A 15,674-nucleotide genomic window follows, 5' to 3' on the forward strand; every position below is an offset into this window, starting at 1 on the left:
CGATTTCATCCAATCAGGAGAGAGACACCATTTATCAGCTTCAATGTTATATTATTGCAGTTTTATCGGTCTCTCTCCTAATTGGATGAAATTGGTATTATGACATGAAATATGTATAAATATTAATATTAAATATATTTTCTGTTTGTTAAAGAGCTGGAGAGACAGGGAGACCCTTGTTACCGAACAAACACTCTATAGGAATGATTACTATCACAATATAGAGCTATTTAACAATGACAACAAATACAATAAAAATATATACTTAAAAAAATCACTTGCATCCCCTTAACCCATTAAGACCTGAATCCTAGCCTCTGTAACCTAACCTTTCATAACCTTGAAGTTTTCTGAATTGTTTTTAAAATTTTAGATTCTTTTGTCTTTTATTTTTTTATCATGTTACTATTATATCGTTGTCGGGAGGAACCTTGTACGTCAAAAACCGTTCCTTTTTTCATTATTTTTAAAACCATTTAAAATACCGAAAATAGACGATCTACAAGCGCACAGCACCTCGTGTGCTTGCAGATCAGCTACTCTCGTAGATCGGACACTCTTGCATGATGAAGAAAGGCTTTAAAAGGCTTTTTTTTTTTTTAAACATACCAATTTGAAATTTGGTGATACAAGGTTTCTGCCCGGACAGTGACAGGTAAATAGTAACAACTAAAATGACACAGATGCAGATGAACAACGTTTAAGGCTTTCCAGGTCTAAATGTGTTTAAAAGGGTGTTTTTTTACTCCAGCATGAAGTAGTCCCGGAGGTGTGTAGGCGGACACCGTGTTCTCTTCCTGGTTCTCTGAGGTTCTGGGGTCCCAGGGGGAGTGGAGGGCTTCTTGGTCTCCGGCAGACCCTCTTCTAGGCTGCTAAGGGTCCAGTACGGTACCAGCTGGTCCATCTGCACGTTACCCTTACTGTGATCACAAATTGGAAACGAAACATGCAACAGAAAAGTGTTAAAACTCTGACGAAAATCACACCCAGTGTGAAGAGAGTGGTGCCTTTGAATTAGTGTAACTGGTTGCATCCTTATGTTGCAGCTGCAGCTGAGGCCGTGCTCAGACGGACGGACGGACTCACACACACGGTCAAGTGTAGGAGTGGCTGGCACCACTCAAAAACTAAAACATTTTCACTGATGAATACTAAATAAGAACCAAATTAAAACTAAGCTATATTGACTCAAACTAAGACTAAATATATTGGCAATTTCGTCGACAAATGAAAACTAGGCTAAAATGTCAGGGAGGGACTTGGTGGAGAGGAGATCCAGTAGAACTAAAAAGACAAGTCATTTTATGTTTGTTTTGCGCTCCAGTGTTGACGCGTTGTGAACTTGTAGATCGGCTATTTTCAGCATGCAACCAAGTGTAAAATCAGGCACTTACGACGCCATCAAGGCCAACATATTTTTTTTTGTTGACAAAATAAACTTTAGATTTCGTCAACTATAATCTTATGATATTTAGTCGACTAAAACTAGACGTAAACTAAAACTTTTCAGATGACTAAAATATGACTAAAACTAAATGAAATTTGACTATGACTAAAACTAAATCAAAATTTGCTAACAGAACGTATCGTAGATCATTGTGGATGCTCACATAATTATCCTCATAGTTATAATTATCGTCAGTGGTGTAAAGTAAATAAGTACATGCACTCAAGTGCTGTAATTAAGTACCATTTTGAGGTTTTTTTTTTTAACTTTCTTCAGTACTTACAATGTTCAATATTTTTTACTTCTACCCCACTACATCTCAGAGGCAAATATTGTACTACTCAACTACAATTATATGAAAACTTATAGTTACTAGTTACTTTGTAGATTTGGATCATTTACAAAACATACTAACCACTTCAGCCCTATTTATATTTCTGCCATTTGAAAAGAGCAGATCTACAAGCTCGCGATGTGACGCATTGTAAGCTTGTAGATCTGCTATTTTCCAAAGATTTTTTATACATTTTTAACTTGTGAAGTGGGACATTCTGCACAATGCATACTTTTACTTTTGGTACTTTAAGTATATTTTGATGCCAATACTTTTATACTTTTACTCAAGTCAGTTTTTTGAAAAAACTTTTTTCATGTCAAGGACCCCCCTATCTCAAAATATTTAGTTCCAGGGACCCCCCAGAAGCAAAGATTTGAGTAAAAAAAATGTATACACATTATTCAAAGATTTGCACACACTTTCACGCTTTTTCAAAAATAGCAGATCTACAAGATCATAGCGCGGCACTCGGTGCCGCGCTATGAGCTTGTAGATCTGCTATTTTTGAATAGCCAAATACAGCTAAAAATGATGTTCGCGGATTGAATGGGTCAAGGGTCTAGTAATGGCGGTCAGTCGTGTGAACGGCCCTTCACGCCGTGGCTTACCGCAGCACAAAGTCCTGGAGGTGTGGAGGCGGACGCCTCTTTCTCTTCGCTGGTCTCACAGCTTCTGGTGTCTCAGGGACAGGGACGTCCTGCGTACAGAGGTGTAAAGTAACTAATTACATTTACTCGAGTACAGTATTATTTTTTACAATTTTTGCGCATTTTACATTTTTTTATGCATTGTGAGCTTGTAGATCTGTTATTTTCAAAAGATTTGTATACATTTTGAACATGTGAAATGGGACATTCTGCACAATGAGTACTTTTACTTTTGGTACTTTAAATACATTTTGATGCCAAAACTTTTGTACTTTTACTCAAGTGAATTTTGATTACTGGACTTTTACTTGTAACAGAGTATTTCTACACTGCAGTATTGATACTTTTACTTAAGTAAAACATTTGAGTACCTTTTCCACCACTGCCTGTGCGGAGGGGCCCGATGTCACCTCCTCCTGCTCCTCTTCTGTCCCCGTGAGGAGTCCATTAGGTGTGGAGGGGCCCTCTGTGATGGTGAGGGCCACGCGCGCATTACCTTCACTGTGGTCACAATTAGAAACAAAACACACATTGGAGCTGATTAAACAATAAAATGGAAATCTACAAGCTCACAACATGTGACATGGTGTAGATTGGATGCTGTGGATGTTCTTTCAGTCTGCAATGGCTAGTGCCCTCTTCTTTGTAATTGCCTGCTGGGGGGGGGGGGGGGGGCATGCTAGCTTCATGATGGGGACTGCCATGGTCAGTAGAGCTAGCTCCATGGTGGGGACTGCCCTGGTCAGTAAAGCTAGCTCCATGGTGGGGACTACTCTGGTCAGTAAAGCTAGCTCCATGGTGGGGACTACCATAGTCAGTAGAGCAAGCTCCATGGTGGGGACTACCATGGTCAGTAGAGCTAGCTCCATGGTGGGGACTACCATGGTCAGTAGAGCTAGCCCCATGGTGGCGACTGCCCTGGTCAGTAAAGCTAGCTCCATGATGGGGCCTACTCTGGTCAGTAAAGCTAGCTCCATGGTGGGGACTACTCTGGTCAGTAAATATAGCTCCATGGTGGGGCCTACTCTGGTCAGTAAATATAGCTCCATGGTGGGGCCTACTCTGGTCAGTAAAGCTAGCTCCATGGTGGGGCCTACTCTGACCAGTAAAGCTAGCTCCATGGTGGGGACTACTCTGGTCAGTAAATATAGCTCCATGGTGGGGACTACTCTGGTCAGTAAAGATAGCTCCATGGTGGGGACTACCCTAGTCAGTAAAGGTAGCTCCATGGTGGGGACTGCCCTGGTCAGTAAATATAGCTCCATGGTGGGGACTACTATGGTCAGCAAATATAGCTCCATGGTGGGGCCTACTCTGGTCAGTAAAGCTAGCTCCATGGTGGGGACTACTCTGGTCAGTAAAGCTAGCTCCATGGTGGGGACTAACATGGTCAGTAGAGCTTAAGTGAATGGCTCTTCACGCCGTGGCTTACCGCAGCACAAAGTCCTGGAGGTGTGGAGGCGGACGCCTCTTTCTCTTCGCTGGTCTCACAGCTGCTGGTGTCTCGGGGACAGGGACGTCCTGCGTCGATGTCACCTCTTCCTGCTCCTCTTCTGTCCCTGTGAGAGGCTCGCAAGATGTGGAGGGGCCCTCCGTGCTAGTGAGGGGTCTGTTGGGCGCGGAGGGGCCCTCCGTGCTGGTGAGGGGTCCGTTGGGTGTGGAGGGGCCCTCCGTGCTGGTGAAGGGTCCGTTGGGTGTGGAGGGGCCCTCCGTGCTGGCGAGGCGTCTGTTAGGTGTGGAGGGGTCCTCCGAGCTGGTGAGGAGTCCGTTAGGTGTGGAGGGGCCCTCTGTGCTGGTGAGGGGTCCGTTAAGTGTGGAGGGGTCCTCTATGCTGGTGAGGGGCCTGTAAGTTGAGGGGAAGTCTATGATAGTGAGGGGTCCGTTAGGTATGGAGGGGTCCTCTGTGCTAGTGAGGGGCCTGTAAGGTGAGGGGAAGTCCATAATAGTGAGGGGTCCGTTAGGTATGGAGGGGTCCTCTGTGCCGTTGAGGAGTCCGGTGAACGGTGTGAGACTCTGAAAGAGTAGCACAGCATGTGATCAACAGTTTGTCTCTATAGCTGAATTCTCAATACTCACATTTCTGCCCCCAAAGTTATGAATAGGCTCTATGCACAGCAGCCATATTGGAAAGAAATTGAGCCTCTTCTTATTTCCTTCACAGGTGTTACAATGATACTAATGAAGGCTCTGTTCCATTCTGCTCAGGGTGCTGATATTGTGCATGTTGGCTCACTAGAAACACTCCATTTTGGTTCCCAAATGGCCCTTTATGGTGGGTGTGTAACTCTGAGAGTGTACAAATGGAACCAAATGGACCTGTGAGGGTCCATTTGGTTCCATTTGTACACTCTCAGAGTTATGGGGGTCCTTGAAAATAAGACAACCATTATGCCACACTAAATGGAACAGAGCCTTAATTAGTATCATTGGTAACACCTGTGAAGGAAGTAAGGAAGGGGGCCTATTCATTCCCAATATGGCTGCTGTGCGTAGAGCCTATTAACCACTTAAAGGGATATTTCACTTTCAAACATGTTTGGGGTCATTTTAACGTCCACTCTGGCTTTTGTGAGCCCCCCTCACACTGTTTTTATGTTGCTTGATTCAGTATTTAGATACAGTATTTGATATTAATTTCATCAGACACGCCCCTTTCCTATACAAACCCATTGTAACTCAAACTCTATTTTAACCATGTTAGATTCAACAGTAAACAGGTTTGTTTACTGTTTACACCTCCCCCCTTTCTCCTCTCTCCTCTCGTCCTCTCTCTTCTCGTCCTCCCTTTGGTTGTGTGGGTTTGTGTCCCATTGGTACAATCGTAATTTATGTACGGATTCACGCTCTAGTAAGGGCCGCCACTAATTCTACAACCGGGGACCCGCTCCCCGGAGTTTCTTTTATTTCCCACGTCGCAGGTCCATGGACTGTCACTACGGACCCCCAGCTGCGGCTCAAGACTGTGACTGCGGACCGGGCCTCTCCATGGAGCACGACCGTGGATTTCTACTACACTACACTATACCACTACACTATACTGTATATTATCTTAACATTCTTATATTATACCATTATATACTGCATACACATTATTGCTGCACTATATTATATTATCATATACTATCTTACAGTATTATATGTGCTACTATTGTTATTGTTACTACTTGCACTGTATCTCTTTCTGTCTCTCCTCTGTCTCTCCCTCTCTCTCTCTTCTTTCCCCCGACACGGTCGAGGCAGAAGGCCGCCACCCTAGAGCCTATAGGGTCTGCCTGACGTTTCTTCCAGTTAAGAGGGAGTTTTTCGTTGCCACTGTCGCAAAATTGCTTGCTCAGGGTGGGATGTCGGGTCTCTTCTCTACATGTAAAGTGTCTTGAGACAACTTGTTGAGATTTGACACTTTAACAAAATTGAATTGAATTGAATTGAATTTACTGTTGAGTGAGAACACAGTGTTGCACATTAAGCTAATCTTCTGGGGACGTTCCAAAATCATATGCAGACCACCCAGTTTGGGAACCACTGCTGTAGTGTACTCACCAGAGCCTTCATTGTGCTGACCAGACTCTCATGTTCGGCCACTTTCCGTTCTCGAATCTGTCAAAGGAGAATTCATCGAATAAAGAAACGGATAGAAAAAGCTGTCTTTGTTGAAATGCACTCTAACTGTGAACGCCAAGCTGGGAATAATAAGCATTTTAAGCCTGTCATTTTAAAGTGACGGTATTACAGATGTGTTTGAATAATACAAAAAAAAAACGTATGTACTCAACATATTTATGTTGAGTCGAAGCGACATTGGTCACGCCTCCAGGTCTTAAGTTAATTCATAAGACCTGGTACTTTAAAAGTGCAGGGAACCCCAGGGGTCACTGAAAGGGGTTCCAGGGGGTCCCCAGCAAAAAGAGTAAATATAGCATCAAAAGCGGTTTAACCATTTAAAGGGATAGTTCACCCCCAACAAAAATATTTTTTCTATCGATTAGTCAGCCCATGGAGACTTACTTCATGGATATTTTTTTTTGTTTTTGTTGCATTCCTAAGCCAATAATTTCATGACCAGGCAGGCTGCGGTTCCGGTAGGAGACACAAAGGAGACTCTTTGTGTCTCCTACCGGAACCGCTGCCCGTCATCAAATTATTGGCTTAGGAATGCAACAAAAACAAAAAAACAAATCCATGAATTCAAGTCTCCATGGGCTGACTAATCCATAGAAAAAAAGTCATTTTGGGGGTGAACTATCCTTTTAACGCTATTTTAGAGTGTACTTCCGCTATTCAGAAAAAGCCGAACTACAAGCTCATAAGGCAGTGGTCGGTAAGTAAGTTTGGCCTCGGGCCAAACTTTTTCAAAGACATTAGATGGTGGGCCAGAACACAATCAATGGCTAATTTAGGACGTGGAACTTGCAACAAACAAACATATACAATAATAATAACTGTATTGTTATAAAAGTTACACATAAAGATGTGGTATAACAGAAAAAGCATGTGGAATCAAATGTTACAGGTGCACACAGAAATGCTTATCTAATCCTTTTTGTGCAGGCGTCATCCTTGAATGTTTCACTCAAAGGATATTTAGTGAACATTTTATCTGGAGACAGACAGTACTCGTTTTCGAACAAGAGCTCTTTCGTGGTTCAAGTTCTCTTAGAATGGAGAGAAACAATGTATCATTTAAGGCATGTGAAACACAGCTTTGGTGTGTTTTTTAAACGTGAGAGGAGATTTTCATCCAAAAGTCTCAAGAGGAAAGTTGACAGTGAAAACACAACATTCAAAGAACGGAAATAGAACTATTTTGTTCATCATACCTGATTTCATCAATTCAAAGCTATTGCTGTCCATTTCCTACCTGAACTGTCAGTCAGCTATTGTAAATTATTTACAAAATTACTTGTCGGGGCCAGATATTAACGCTGGCGGGCCAGTTCTGGCCCACGGGCCCCCTGTTGCCTACCACTGTGATAAGGCATCAATTGCGATGCCTTGTGGCCTTGTACATCGGCTATTTTTTTTTATTAATTGTCATAACACAAATCATCACTGGAGGTGCCTGGCACAAAATCTTTTCAAAAGGGGGTCTGGTACCGAATACATTTCAGTTTAGGGGTCCTTGACATGAAAAACCACTGATGGTGGAGAATGGAAGCTGTCTCACCTGCTTTGCAGTAGTAACCTGGTGGAACGGTACCACACGACAGCAACTGCTGGCCTTTAAATAAATGGGAGAGAATCAATATTATTCACAAACAGGAATAGACAATTTAGACACTATTATTATAATTCATGTAACAATTTAAATGTGTTTAAAATGATCCCCTGTTAATAGACCCCAGACAACGCCACACTGATAAGAACCAGTATGCGCGCGCAGGCCGGCACCAAATTAAACCGATTCTGTCATGTCTCGCTAGGACGCGCCTCACTAGCCAACACACAAGAGGAGGTTGAATGAACTGAAACCAGCGCACCCCGAAACAATATGTTGGGAATTGATTGCATGAAACAATCACCTGTGTGTCCAGTCTCAATGTTGGTAAACAAATAATAGGCTCTATTCACAGCAGCCATATTGTGAAGAAATTCACAGGTGTTACCAATGATGCTAATGAAGGCTCTGTTCCATTCTGGTCAAACAGAGTCAGGGGTTGCTGATGTTGTTGCATGTTGGCTCACTGGAAACACTCTGCTACACCAGTGGGTCTAAAGTCTCATGGGCTTCCAAATGGCCCCTTACGGGTCCATTTGGTTCCATTTGTACACTCTCAGAGTTATGGGGGTCGTGGAAACCACTGTGCTACACTAAATGGAACAGAGCCTTCATTAGTATCATTAACACCTGTGAAGGAAGTGATAATATGGCTGGTCAACTGCAATTATAGCGTAACGTTCACACACAAATATCCAACAGTGCAAAGCAATAAATGAATGTCTTTGCAGGCACACAAACAATCTCACATGACAAAGACGTACCATAAAGAACAACGTAATACTTCATCCAGCTAATATGAGCATTGAGACCATATTTGAAATAACTCTTTTAGCACTTAGCATGCTGTACATCCCATAGAGAAAAAAATGAACGAGTCGGACGACACACAAAAACGAGAAATGCTGTCATCAACTTACGACGGGCTTTACACCCTTTTCTCCCAAGCTCGTCGCGCCACTTGTAGATCGGCTATTTTTTGGCGAATGTTTCCCCCACGAATAGTCATGCTGGGGTTCAAGTGGTTACCTACTTGAACCAATGTGAGAGCTGTGGTTCTCAACGCGGGGTCAGGGGACCCCCAGGGGTCCTTGAAGGGGTTCCAGGGGGTCCCCAGTAAAATTAGTTAATAGCCAATCTACAGGCTTACAATGCGTAGATCGGCTATTCAAAAGAATTTGAATCATTTAGAAACATTTTTAACACAAATTGTCTCTTATGGGGTACGCCATATACATATAAAGGTAGACGCCTCCTCCGGCTCTCAGGCGTCCGTATCTCGGGCGCCATTTTGGAAAAGGCAAGCTTCCTGACTACTGGCCAATCACAGCACGGCTTTTCCAGGACTTGAATGCAGGCAGAATGTAGTTGTATAAAATATAACAGGATATTTTCATACTAAACTAGATTCTGACAAGTCCCGGAAAAGACGCACTGTGGCCAGTCGTCAGGAAGCTTGCCTTCTCCAAAATGGCGGCTGCGATACAGGTTGCTCCAATGAACTGCAAAGGCCAACGAGGTATCTGGGTTTCTATATCTATGGGGTACGCAGCCAATTACATACAAACTGTATTTGTGTACAATGGAAGCTCACCTGATTTGCAGTAAGAACCAGGTGAAATGGGACCACACGACGGCAACTGCTGACCTTTAAATAAATACATATAAATAGCACAGGTAAATGCACAAACTACAACAGGCGTCTTCAACGTTTTTTTCAGGCCAAGGACCCCCTTAGCTGAGAGAGAGATGATACAGGGAGCCCCAATACATATTGTATAAAATTGTGTTGCAGATTCAACTTTTTCATAGATTTCATAAATAGCTTCATGTTTTTTGTTTGTTTGTTTATATTTTGGATTCATGTTCAAATATTTAACCACTTAAACCTTCAAACATAGACACACTGGCCTACTCTGTGTGGAGTTTGCATGTTTTAGTTCTCCCCGTGTCTCCTAGGGTAGTTAATACCCTCACAAAAAACATGCAGTAATCCTGGTCTCTATACCGCCTCCCCCATGACAGCCGGGGCGTCTGATGGAGGGGAAAGGAACTGGTTGGAATAACGTGTTCCTTCCACGCGCTACAGTACGTCCTACCAGGGAAACTCCCCCCTGTCAGGTGACAAGAAGGTCAGTTGGCTCTCATGCATTGAAGGAGGCATGAGCTTGGCTCTGGGCTCCCTAGGCTGTGGGGTAGCGCCCAGGATCACTTTGAAAACTGGCACCGGGTGAAAAAGGGTCACAAAATCGTGGGATAATTATTATTATTGTTTTTAAACCTTCAACAACACTGAGTAAACTTGACCTTTGGCTCTGTAATCGGCGTGCTCTTTTTCCCCTCTTTGCACTAAAATCTCGTTGCCCGAAAATAGCAGATCTACAAGCTCACAACACGTCGCGCTGCGCCCAGAATAGGGATACTATAGGGTTCAAGTGGTTATTGTAGTAAATAATAATAATAAAATTGATTCCTATCACACAAAGATTTGGCGGCCCCCATGGAGTGACCCTGGGTCCCGGACCCCGAGACTAGAAGGTATATTATGTTCCAGTAGCAACAGTAATCTGTATCAACCAATCCATAACCAGTAATATGTAGGAACACAAGTACAGTTAAAGGGATATTTCACTTCTTTTTTTTGTTAAAGGGTCATTTTATCTTCTACTCAGGCACCCCAGACAGTTTTTAAGTTGCCTGATTATTTAGATATTTGATGATGTTTATTTTATATTTTATCAGACACGCCCCTTTGATATACAAACCCATTATGACTTCAAACTCCATTTTAACCATGTTAGATTCATCAGAAACACCCGTCCTTGGTTCTGGTGACTGATATTGTCCTTCTAATACGTGAGGAGACCGTGTTTTTTCAATTACTTTTTTCCATTTATTCTACTACTATGTCTGGGAAGGGAAAACGTACACTATGAACTAACCACTTACACCCTGTTTCAACTGCAGTGAAAATAGCAGATCTACAAGCGCACACGTTGCATGGTGGTGACGCGTTGTGGGCTTGTAGATCTGCTATTTCCACAATTATTATTATGTTTCGAAAACTTCTGGAAAATCTTTGTTCTTTTGAATACTTAAGTAAGCTTCTTTTTTTTTTAACCATGCACTTTTGAATACTTAAAATCAAGTACTCCAGTACTTTAGCCCAAGAACAGATATGACTGAGCAACTTTCATTTGTGGCTGAGTAATATTTAACCAGGAGTATCTACTTTGTCCACTACTGCTTATGAGGCTAACCAATCTAAATGACAGGAGTAGTAAAATATCTTTACTACTTTGTAATCATGTTTACTGTTAACAGTGGTGTAAAGTGACTAAGTACATTTACTCAAGCGCGTCGCGTTGTGAGCTTGTAGATCTGCTATTTTTCAAAAATGTCAGTACTTTTACTTTAGGTACTTTAAGTACCTAAAGTAAGTATATAGTGAGCTTGTAGATCTGCTAATTTCTAAAATGTCAGTACTTTTACTTTTGGTACTAAGTATATTTAGATCCCAATACTTCTGTACTTTTACTCATGCAACATTTTGAACAGAGCTGCCTTTCACTTGTAACACAGTATTTTTATTGGGTGACATTGCTACTTTTACTTAAGTAAAACATCTGAGTAGACTACTTTTTCCACCACCACTACTTACATCAGTGCTTAAAGATCTTTACTACTTTGTAATCATGTAGTCAAGAGAATAACACAGAAACAATCATCCAGTATTACCTCCATTGTTGCTTGTCTCTCTCTCTCCTGTTGCTGCAGAAAGTCCCTCACTCACAGAAACTCACTGTTTACTTCCTTCACACATGTTTTTTGACACAAGTCCAACCCCTTTCCACTCCAGCAGCCAATGAGAATCGAGGCTTTGAGGGCTTCGGCCAATGGACGTGCTTGTTTTCCACTCCGTGCCATTTCTGCCTTTCACTTTCATTTTCAGCCTTAGACTTTCTCAACCATAGAGAAAATTGTCCTTGTTTTGTTTAAAAAATAGCAGATCTACAGGCTCACACAACCACGGTGTGAGCTTGTAGATCTGCTATTTTTGCAAATTTTATGACCTTGTTTAAATCCTGCCCCTGACTAATCCATATCACAATATAAAAAAAAAACTAAAACTAATAAAAAATAAAATATAAATAATAAAACTAAGCCTGTTAAAAAAAAAAAAAGATGAAAAACTAGCAAACCCACTTTCAAAACTGAAGTGAAATTGAAAACAACAAATCAACATGTAATAAAATTAAAAACTAATCAAAACACTACAATAACCTTACTTTCAACACAGTAGCTCCCTGCTTGATTCACTGGAATGTATTATAATTCTTGATGTCATAAAGCAGGGGTCTTCAATAGGGGGTCCGGGACCCCTAGGGGGTCCTCAGAGTTACTACAGGGGGTCCGCCAAATCTTTGTGTGATATGATTTTTTTTTTTTACATTAACCACTTGAACCCTGGCATCCCTTTTCTGAGGAGAACTTAAGGCAAAAATAGCAGATCTACAAGCTCACAACGCCTCACGCTGCGAGGCGTTGTGAGCTTGTAGATCGGCTATTTTTGGCAAAGAGTTATAGGTGTAGAGGGAAAAAAGAGCAGCAAAAGTGTATCTGAAACACAATGTTATACAATACAGTATAGAGGGGGTCCCTAGCTTCATCTCTCTCTCAGCTAGGGGGTCCTTGGCCTGAAAACGTTGAAGACTCCTGTCATAAAGTTAGTGGCGTTACTGGGACATAAATTCGGCCTTGACGTTTTGTCCCAGACCGGCCCAGCACAACCGGCGCGCAGATACTCTACCGCCCCGCTCCGTCGAGTCACATACAACGGCACATGCCCTTAATACCACCACTTTTACTGAAAAGCATCCGTCCATGTTCTGAAGCCTTGAGTAAAATAAATGACTACATGACCCATACACACCTACACAACCCATACATATGATAGTTAGCCTACAGTACTCACAAACAATAAGAGTGTGTTGCTCTTATAAGGAGGCAGGCTAAAGCACATCATGGCACTGGCAGCAAGCAAGCCTACTCTGGGGAGATCATCTCCACTGAGATGATGTATTGGACCTATTACTGTTCCTGTTAAATTCCTGTTAAATTCTTTTACAAACTCCTCCTTCTCACCTACAAATGTCAAAACGTCCTGGCTGCACAGTACCTCTCGGGCCTCCTCCATAAACTGACTCTGTCAGGGAACCTGCGGTCCATAGACTTGGACCTCCTCTCAGAGCCTTCAGTGTGGCAGCCCCTACCCTGTGGAACTCTCTCCCAATGGGATTCGCCATGCTCCAACACTGAACTCTTTTAAGGCTGCCTTGAAAAGACACCTATTCTCTCAGGCTTATGGCATATAGCTGCTGTTTGTTTTGATTGGTTGTTTGTTTGTTTGTTTGAGGGTTGTTTATTGTTTCTGTTGTAAAGCGTCCTTGGGTTTATGAAAGGCGCTATATACATTCAAGCTATTATTATTATTATTATTATTATTACCCATTATTATTTCAAAAATGGACATAAGAAGTAGAGGGCTTTAAGGAGGGCCATTCAAGCAAGCTGCCATAGGCTCTATTCACAGCAGCCAGAAGACATTCACAGGTGTTACCAATGATACTAATGAAGGCTCTGTTCCATTCTGGTCAAACAGAGTCAGGGTGCTGATATTGTGCATGTTGGCCCACAGGAAACACTCTGTTACACCAGTGGGTCTACAGTTGGGGTCCAGGGATAGCCTGGTTCCAGACCATAGACCCCGCCCACTCTCTGAGTGAGCTCCTCTTGGTCTGGCATTATAATGTCAGCCTATGGCTTTTCGCGATCGAAGAGATACCTGACAAATCAGAGTCGGAGGTGGGAGTGGTCTAACGACAAGCCAATCAGTGAATATCTGCTAAAACAAGCTGTACGATGACGTCAGATGTAGGCGGATCCGTGAATCTCTTATGATTGGTTTAGGGAAATTCGAATCCCCTCCCTCTGGTAATCGCGGACATTGCAGCCAATGTCAGACTGAAGCTCCACGCAGCTTCTGTCTGATAATCAGGAGGTAAGGGTCCATTTGGTTCCATTTGTACACTCTCATAGTTATGGGGGTCGTGGAAACCACTGTGCTACACTAAATGGAACAGAGCCTTCATAAGTATCATTGGTAACACCTGTGAAAGAAGTGATAATATGGCTGCTGTGCATAGAGCCTATTGGAGCCTGCAGTACCACCACGGCCCAAGAAACCATCACGCTAGAATGAAATGTTTGAAGCGGGGGAGTCTGGTGCAACGCTCAGGTCCTGGACCTGGTGAGACGAAGGAGGAGCACGGCCAGGAGGCCATCCACAGAGCCCAGTCCCTCCTCCACGTGCCAGATCCTCTCCTCTCCCCCCGTCCCGGCAGAGTAGTGCCGGAGAAGCAGAGTAGACTAGGCCATCCTAGGAGTGCTCTTCAGTGTGCGTAAATCAGGGGAGGGCAACTTTGATGATGGAGAGGGACACTATATTCCCACACTCACTCCAGAGGGGCCACATTGCATATGTTGTACAGAAACCTTTTATCTTTGTATTTTAACCTTTTTCATAATTAATGCTTATTACTTCGTCATTCAATGTCACACAAAAGCAGCAAAAATAGCCGATCTACAAGCCCAAAACACGTTGCAGTGCGATGCGTTGAGCTTGTAGATCTGCTTTTTTGCTATTTTTTTATTGGAATCCTGAATATTTTTTTGCTATTTTTGAATTGGAATCCTGAAAAGTAACATTTTCATTTAATTTAAAATGCATTTAGCTATACTTATGTTAACTTTATGAACTTAAATACAAATACAATGGACATAAAAAAAGACGACATTAACCTGCGGGCCGCATTAAGTGAAGGTGTGGCCCCCCGGCCGCCAGTTGCCCATGTATGGCGTAGATTCTGTTCTTACCTAAGAACAGATCACAGCTAAGAAAACATTGGAGTATACCAAAATCTTCTTAAAAACGTATTAAGTGGGTCTAAGAAGACATTTCCTCTTAAGAACGGTTGCTGAATGAGGCTCAATGATGTCAGGCATGTCATTAATTAATGCGTCAAATAAAACATGAAGATTGTTCCCAGGTCTTTGAGCTTGAGTCAGAGTCGAGTCTCAAGTCGCATGTGTGGCGACTCGAGTCGCCATCTCTCACACAAACGTTAGAAATTGTATATTTCTAACGTTAGTACATGTGTTTTCTTGTTAGACATGCGTTCGTGGCTGACAGGTTATAGTGGCTTTTGCCATCAGTGGCTTTCCCCTCTTCTCACCAGTATAGCGTGCCGGCACTTTTTTGTGTGTGTGTGGAACGCCGTACCGGCCCACTTTCACCCCTGCATACTGTTGAATATTCTGTTGATTGTTGATGTCTTTACCCTGGTGTATCTATTCTACAGTATCTTTTCTTGCCCTGTAATTACATCATGACTGCTGTGCTGCCTTTGGCGACTCATTTTCCCTTGCGGAATCAATAAAGGACATATTATAATAAGGGTAATAATAATAATAATAACAATAATAATACATTTTATTTTATTCTTGCAAATCTCAAAGTGCTACAGGGTTTAAAAACATGGCATAAAAACAGCATAGGCAACCAAAACAATTACATGGGACCCTGCTAGGCCAAACTAAAGGGTCAAATTAAAACGAGGTAAAAACAGGGCATAGACAAAGGAAAGGCCCAAGAATACTCAGAGAAAACGCTTTGTTTAAAAAGGTTTTCATTTTTAACCCATTAAGACCGGGAACGCATCTGTGTCAATTTTAGATTTCTTTAGGCCCTTCAAAAATATCAGATCTACAAGCTCATAGCGCGGCACCGAGTGCCGCGCTACAAGCTTGTAGATCTGATATTTTTGAAAAATCGTGAAAATTATTTTTTCATATTTTTTTCTAGGATTTAGAATTTTTTAGACGCGGCCTCAGGTCTTAATGGTGTTAAAAGCATCAGTGGACTGTGGTGCTCTCAGGTGTTCGGGGAGGGCTTTCCACAGACACGGG

The 15,674-nt window shown here is 42.5% G+C and overlaps 1 protein-coding gene across 2 annotated transcripts; it reads right to left on the reverse strand.

The window, feature by feature from the left end:
* Window positions 1-76: 76 nt before the first annotated feature.
* LOC311042475 (uncharacterized protein) lies at window positions 77-11,425 on the reverse strand. 2 transcript variants are annotated; one of them, XM_084053230.1, is made up of 8 exons: window positions 11,385-11,425; window positions 9,241-9,294; window positions 7,596-7,649; window positions 5,972-6,028; window positions 3,968-4,444; window positions 2,803-2,841; window positions 2,393-2,481; window positions 77-920 (listed from the first exon to the last, which is right to left on the reverse strand). In XM_084053230.1, exons 1-8 carry the CDS (start codon window positions 11,388-11,390, stop codon window positions 743-745), a joined length of 954 nt encoding a protein of 317 aa, XP_083909356.1. In that variant the 5' UTR covers window positions 11,391-11,425; the 3' UTR covers window positions 77-742. The 2 variants fall into 2 exon arrangements, with proteins under 2 accessions (XP_083909356.1, XP_083909355.1); XM_084053229.1 differs by having other exon boundaries at window positions 2,803-2,932; window positions 3,864-4,444.
* Window positions 11,426-15,674: the final 4,249 nt, after the last annotated feature.

This window comes from Gymnoscopelus microlampas (genome assembly GCF_963454915.1).
Source record: "Gymnoscopelus microlampas genome assembly, chromosome: 3".
Classification (NCBI taxonomy): Eukaryota; Metazoa; Chordata; class Actinopteri; order Myctophiformes; family Myctophidae; genus Gymnoscopelus; species Gymnoscopelus microlampas.